This window comes from Balaenoptera ricei, chromosome 18, assembly GCF_028023285.1.
Source record: "Balaenoptera ricei isolate mBalRic1 chromosome 18, mBalRic1.hap2, whole genome shotgun sequence".
NCBI lineage: Eukaryota > Metazoa > Chordata > Mammalia > Artiodactyla > Balaenopteridae > Balaenoptera > Balaenoptera ricei.
In genome coordinates this window covers 13,840,741-13,847,230 of record NC_082656.1, presented here as the reverse complement: position 1 = coordinate 13,847,230, position 6,490 = coordinate 13,840,741, and the positions used below count along the sequence as shown (strand labels likewise).

Here is a 6,490-nt window from a genome sequence, read left to right as displayed (position 1 = left end):
CCACTTTCTGAAATATATCCTAAAACTTGATCTATCAACACCTCTTTCCATTTTTTGTATTTTTGCTTTTTGGGTTTTCCTTCGAGTTGGCCAAATGAGTTTCCAAAAACTTATTTTCTCCTTCTTTTTTAAAAATGAAATTCTCTTTTTAGTTTCACTTATGTGATAGTTCCTCTCACTTTTCTGTGGATATTAATGCCTTGAAGGATAAAGGTCTATGGGCTTCGTGGGAGCTCCCTGGAGGCAGAGGACCAGAAACCACAGAAATCAAAGCAGAGTCACGCTCTTCACTCCATCTGGTGCCCCAGCCCAGGCAGGGGAGAAGCAGTCTGAATGATTGTGCGTGGGGGAGGGCATCTGTGGAGCTAACTCCTGTCAATCATTTTTTTTTTTTTTTTTTTTTTTTTTTTTTTAATTTTTAATGACTGAAACAAGACAGACCTAAAACCGCAGCTTCTGAAAGAACCATTTGTTCTTGCCGGTCTTGTACCTCTCCTCAAACTTGACCTTGGCCTCTCGTCGGGCCTTGCGTTTGAGAGCAGGGTCTCTGAAGACATCCTTGTTGACAACAGTTTTGTCCAAGGGGATATCCACAGAGTACCTTGTGGGCATGAGGTGATTATAATTATAAACTTTCACGAAAGACTTGATCTTTGACCTCTTGGCAATTTTCTTCTTGCCCATGGCAGCTGTCACTTTGCGGGGATAGCGATCAATTCCAGCCACCAGAGCATGGCTGTAGGGTCGGTCTGAGGTGCCATCATCAATGTTCTTCACGATGACCGCTTTGCGTCCGGAGTAGCGACCGGCCAGGACCAGCACCACCTTCCCGGGTTTCATGAACTTGCCCATTTCTTTCACCCCGGGGAGGGTGACCTCACTTCCTGTCCCGCCCCCTCGGGCTTCTCCCCGCCTCTTGCGTGGCGCTCAGAATCTGTGTTGAGGGCGGAAGAAGCTCTTGACTCCTGTCAATCATTTTTTAAACATTTACATTTATTTCAGACCCAACTTTGGATCCTCCAGTTTTGGATGACTCAAGCTGTTATTTCCTAAGGCTTTGAGAATTCTCTGATCAATTTGGTTTGGTTTTCATTTTTTCCTGATTTCTAGCTTAGGATTTAGCTTTCTCGGGTCTATTAAATAATGTACATTAATACATTAGCTTGCACTCCTGTTTCCAGAATTTTATTCCTATTGTCTGCTCTTCTGTCATCCCCCTCCTTCTGAGTTTACTCTTTAAAAACATTTTTGTTGTTGTAATTTTACAGTGAAGATTTACATTAGATGCCTATGTTTAAAATCCTAATCTGGAAAAACCATAGTGCCTCAATTTTAAAAACTATATTCAATGTCTTGTAATAACCTATAATGGAAAAGAATCTGAAAAAGAACATATATATATATATATATATATATATATATATATATATATATATATGAATCTCTTTGGTATACACCTGAAACTAACACAATATTGTAGATCAACTATAAGTCAGTTTAAAAAATGTATAGGAATGAAAAATTTCTAATCTGTTTATCTCTGTGAAATGTGTTTTCATGGTTGATGTAGATAAGATAGAATTTAATGTACTCTATTAAGACTGATATTTTTTAATTGAAGAAAAGCTTAATAAACTCTAAACATATGCTACTTCTGAGCAGATTCTTAGCAAGAACTGCTTCTCTTTTTTTGTAGTACCTTTAAGAACCTAATAAATACTATGCTAATCTCGCTTAGCAGGTCATTAGTTTCCTCACAAAGTTGTCAATTCCTACAAATAGAATTGTTTCCAGAATAAAACATTCAGTTTCTACAACATCATAAATGGAACACTGGTCAAGGAAAAAGCAAATAGCAGGTTTTCCTTAGGTTAAGAATATTGTACATATTAAACATTACTGGTCTTCAGTATTCCTAAGTCTGGAGCCGTGTAGCTCTGGACACCATCTCTAATACCCTATAAGACAGAGAAACTTGAGAGCATATTTCTGCAATTCGAGAACTGCTAATGTGCTGAAAAAACTGTTGTGAAAAATCAAGATAATGTAATAATAATAATAATACCCTCAACACAAGATAGAAATCATCATCTTGTCAAGAACTGTAAAGTGACTGAGATTTTTAATCTACTTGCAAACTAGCAAGTTAACTAACAAGTTAACCTGCCACAGTTGCATGGATGCTGGCAGAAAAAACACAACTCCTGGGTTAGAAACAAAGGATTTTATTACTCACAGCAAAAGCAGTAGCCAGAATATTAGCGTTTTCTTGTACAAGTTTGCCAAGCCCAATTCTCACAAGGCGGCATGGAGATGGCCAGTTAACACCTGCATATGCAATGGGTTGTATTACAGGAGAGAAATCGTGATCCCAAATATTTGTTTTTAATGGACAGCAAAAAAGACTTGACCTTTCCTCCAAAAGGAGTTATTACATTTATTATCACGGGCAGTAAGTATACTTGCCCTTTGCTCCAGAGGGAGACACTATCTATAGCTCTAAGGCTGTAAACAAACCTGCCCTTTGCTCTGAAACGAGGTGTTATTTCTTTCTTCCAAGATTATTTGCTATACGAATATTCTTGTAATGGGGAGCAACACAACTACTTTCCTTGCTCATAAGATGTGCAGAAATGTGAGAGCGACTGATGGAGAATTTTTCCCCAACATGCCTCAGCACACTTTCCACGGGCTAATCCCATTCTTTCTCTTGGATTTAACCTTAAGTCATCAGATGTAGTTGTCATTCTTAAATAAATTTATTTATTTATTTATTGCATTTTTTTTTTTTTTATATTGGGGCATAGTCGATTAACAATGTTGTGTTAGTTTCAGGTGTACAGCAAACTGATTCAATTATACATATACATGTATCTAGTCTTAATAAATTTAAAGGGAAAATTATTGCTATATATTTTTATACTACATTAGCATATTACTATGGCATCAGGAGAGAATGATTTTATAAAAGAATGAATTTAGACGTCACTTTACATGTTTAAAGCTCATAATCCCTTTTGGGTTAGTGTATTTTTGGTATATTTTGGAATTTATTCCATAAAGAAGATTAATGGTATCTTCGTGTGCTCTTCTGTTCATTGCCTTTTAGAATTACTCCCTAAAGCTGTTATATGAAAATTAATTACATTGGCATAACAAGGCATATTGTATTCATTGCATAAACAGAGCAGTATTTCTGCTATAAAATACAAGATCTTGTTTCATCAAATTCCTGTGATCTTAAAAAATTTCTATGAATTATAATTTTGTTCTCCAAGGTAAATATTTTGGAAAATCAGGTTGGAAAATATCTACATTACAAAAACACTTATCCTTAAGCAAAGATTTTAAGATTTCTCTGCAAACTTAGCAACTCACCAAAGTAATATTTCCTGTAATTGTCACTATTTCTACCTAATTTACCTTGAACAGCCACACACTAATCTTATAGTGAAAATGTCAAAACTGACAAAAATGTATGACAAAATTAATATTAGCCAAATTTACCCTTGAAAGTCATTGTGTTTCCAGCCCTTCATCTCTGCAAAACTTCTGCATTTAATATGCTTTTAGCTCATCTATGCCTAGTGAAATCCTACATATATTGCAAGTTTCAGTTTGAATGCCTCCCCCATGAAGAATTGCCTATTTTACTCTGTTAGAATTAATCTTTTTTTTTTCCTGTTTTTTCCATCATAGAACATGGTTGACATCTCTTAGGTCACATCCATATTTTGCTCTATCGCTTTTTTCTACTTTTATTTTCTTCTCTACCAAAACGTTGTTGGAAAAAAAGTTCTGTCTGGAACATCTTGGTCTCCCTTATATAATATTTATCATGGTAGGTTGTTTGTTTGTTTGAAGCCCTTACGCTCACAGAGAGATTTGCTGGAAACACACAGGTGTGGGGAGTTTGTATGATGGATTTTATAAGGACGCCTGTGGAAACAAGCAGAAAAGGAATCTAATGGGAAGAGCAGGGGCTTCACAGCACATTCACTGGATCTTAGTCTGGAAACTGGCAGTTGGTTCAGGATAAAATCAGTTCTGGATTATAAGCATCCTGTTTGAATTTCTCACCTCCCTCCTTTTAACTGCCCCATTTCATACGGAGAAAAAGCCAAAGTCTATATGGTATTATAGAAAACACTATGTGATCTAGTCTCAGCTTCCTCATGACCTCAAATCCCGTTATTCGGTTCCTCTATCATATTTTCCCAATCACACTGGCCTTTTTAGGGTCTTTACACATGCTGTTCCCCCTCTTGCTGGAATGCTCTTCACACAGAAAGCTCCAGAACTGACTCCTTTACTTTCTTTTTTTTTTTTTTTTAACATCTTTATTGGAGTATAATTGCTTTACAATGGTGTGTTAGTTTCTGCTTTCTTGAATTCATTACTTAGATGCCACCTTCTTTGATATTTTTCCTTCATTTAATATTGCACCCTAACTCTTTGTACCCTTGAACTTATGTCTCTATACTTTTTATGTCTTATTATTAATACTTACCTTGTTTTAACATGCTAATATTTTCTTCATTCATATTACCCCGCTAGAGTGTAATATGTCTCTATGTCTATAGGCATTTTTAAATGAAACTTTTAGTTTTGATACAATTGTAGATTCACGTACAGTTGTAATACAAGACATAATACAGAGGGATCCCATGTACTTTTTATCGGTTTCCACAATGGTAACGTCTTGCAAAATAAGATATTGACGTTGGTAATAGCCAAGATACGGAACATTTCCATCACCAAAAGTAGCTCTCTTGTTGGCCTTTATAGTCCCACCTACTTCTGCCCGCCTCCCCTCTTCATTTTAATAATCAATTGTTTACAATGATAGCATAATAAATAAAAATGATCTATTAAAATGTACTAATATGAAAATATAATACATGACAGGCACTATTCTTCAGAGCTTTACACATATTAATTTACTTAATCCTCACAATAACACTATGAGATTACCCCTACCACTGTCCTCATTTTACAAGTGACAATGTTAAGACAGAAATATGTGGTAATCTGCTGAACTTGCGAGTGGTGAGCCCACTGTACGGGTCTGGGCACTATGCTTTACATTAGTTAGCTTCTACTCTTCGCATTTCAGGGTTATTTCTGCTTTATTGTTCCTGTGTTTATTTTCACTTCTTATATCATTTACAACCTATTACACTCATATATTATAGACATTTTGTTATAATAATTAATTAACAGTGCTGGTACTTTAAAATGGGGAAATTAAAGATGGTTTTGTGTAAACTTTTGTATTCTTCAACATTTTATACCTGGAGAAAAGTGATGCAAACTGAATAAGCAGTAAAATAACACATCACAAATCTCTCTGTGACATATATGTTGAAGAAGGAATTCATTATAGCATCTTTTACATTTCTACCTTTGCCAAATAAAAGCTGTGAGAAACAGGTTCGTGTAGTCTCAGCATTTTTAGACTCCAATGGGAAAAAATAATTTTGCTGATCATTAACTTTTGGCTCCTTTTTTCTGATATCTCTCTAAATGGCTTTTTTTGGTCCATGAAAAGTAACTATTTTACATTTTTACATAATATTTACAGAATATTATATCGCCAGTTTCCAGACTAAGATCCATATATATATAGGTACTATATATACACCGTTTCTGCAGATTTTATTACCTCAAACATATTTGATACTCTTATTAATTTTGATAAATATGATGATGAGGAGGAAGATAATTTTTTAACCAGGCTTTTTTTTTTTTTTGCAAGTCACAGAGGCTCAACTGGCTGAGGAGGAGGAAATGTATTAACTTACAAGGTAAACAGAGGAGTGAAGTAGCAAAGTTATGGGAAGGGTAGGGGTGCAGCTAGGCCTCCACATCGATTAGACAAGAATTTCAGACACCATAGGCTCAATCTCTTCATCTTTCATCCACCTATGTCTTTGCTATTGTTTAGTAATCTATCACTCTGGGTGTTTCTTCCATGTGTTAAGCAACATATATCCAATGACCCTCAGATCTCATACCTCATAGCATTTGCCACCTTGGAAGGGCCATTGTTTCAGTTCTAAAAGATTAAGAAAATTACATGATTATCTTAGCTGGGTCTGGGGTTCAGCTCTGGACAATGAATAGTGCCCATGTAATAGGGTCATATGTTAAAATGAAACAGCCCATGGGAACCAGCGGACTGGGGTGGCATAAGAAACAGTGCCTAAAAATGTGGGACTGCTCATCCGAATATGAGGGCAGGGTCTCTGGCTTAACAAATCAATGGGTATCTATTGTGAAATAGACCTTGATGATCATAATGATGGTGGTGGTACAGCAACATTTAGTTGATTTAGCTACCATTGTTACTGAGAACAATGCCTAGGGAGAATTTGGTAAGTTTTTGTCCTCCAGGTAGTTACAATCTAGTTGAGAGATAAAAATATATTGAAGCATTGAATAAAATAAAAACCTTTAGTGAAAGAATATTATATAAAAAAATAGAATA

The 6,490-nt window shown here is 35.6% G+C and overlaps 1 protein-coding gene across 1 annotated transcript; it reads right to left on the bottom strand.

Annotated features, from left to right (window-relative positions):
- Positions 1-402: 402 nt before the first annotated feature.
- LOC132352337 (large ribosomal subunit protein eL27) lies at positions 403-881 on the bottom strand. The gene has a single exon (XM_059902784.1). The coding sequence runs from the start codon at positions 850-852 to the stop codon at positions 442-444; it is 411 nt and encodes a 136-aa protein (XP_059758767.1). The 5' UTR covers positions 853-881; the 3' UTR covers positions 403-441.
- Positions 882-6,490: the final 5,609 nt, after the last annotated feature.

Bases quoted from the DNA above. Each gene is read 5' to 3' on its own strand.
- LOC132352337 (XM_059902784.1), bottom strand. From the start codon at position 852: ATGGGCAAGTTCATGAAACCCGGGAAGGTGGTGCTGGTCCTGGCCGGT.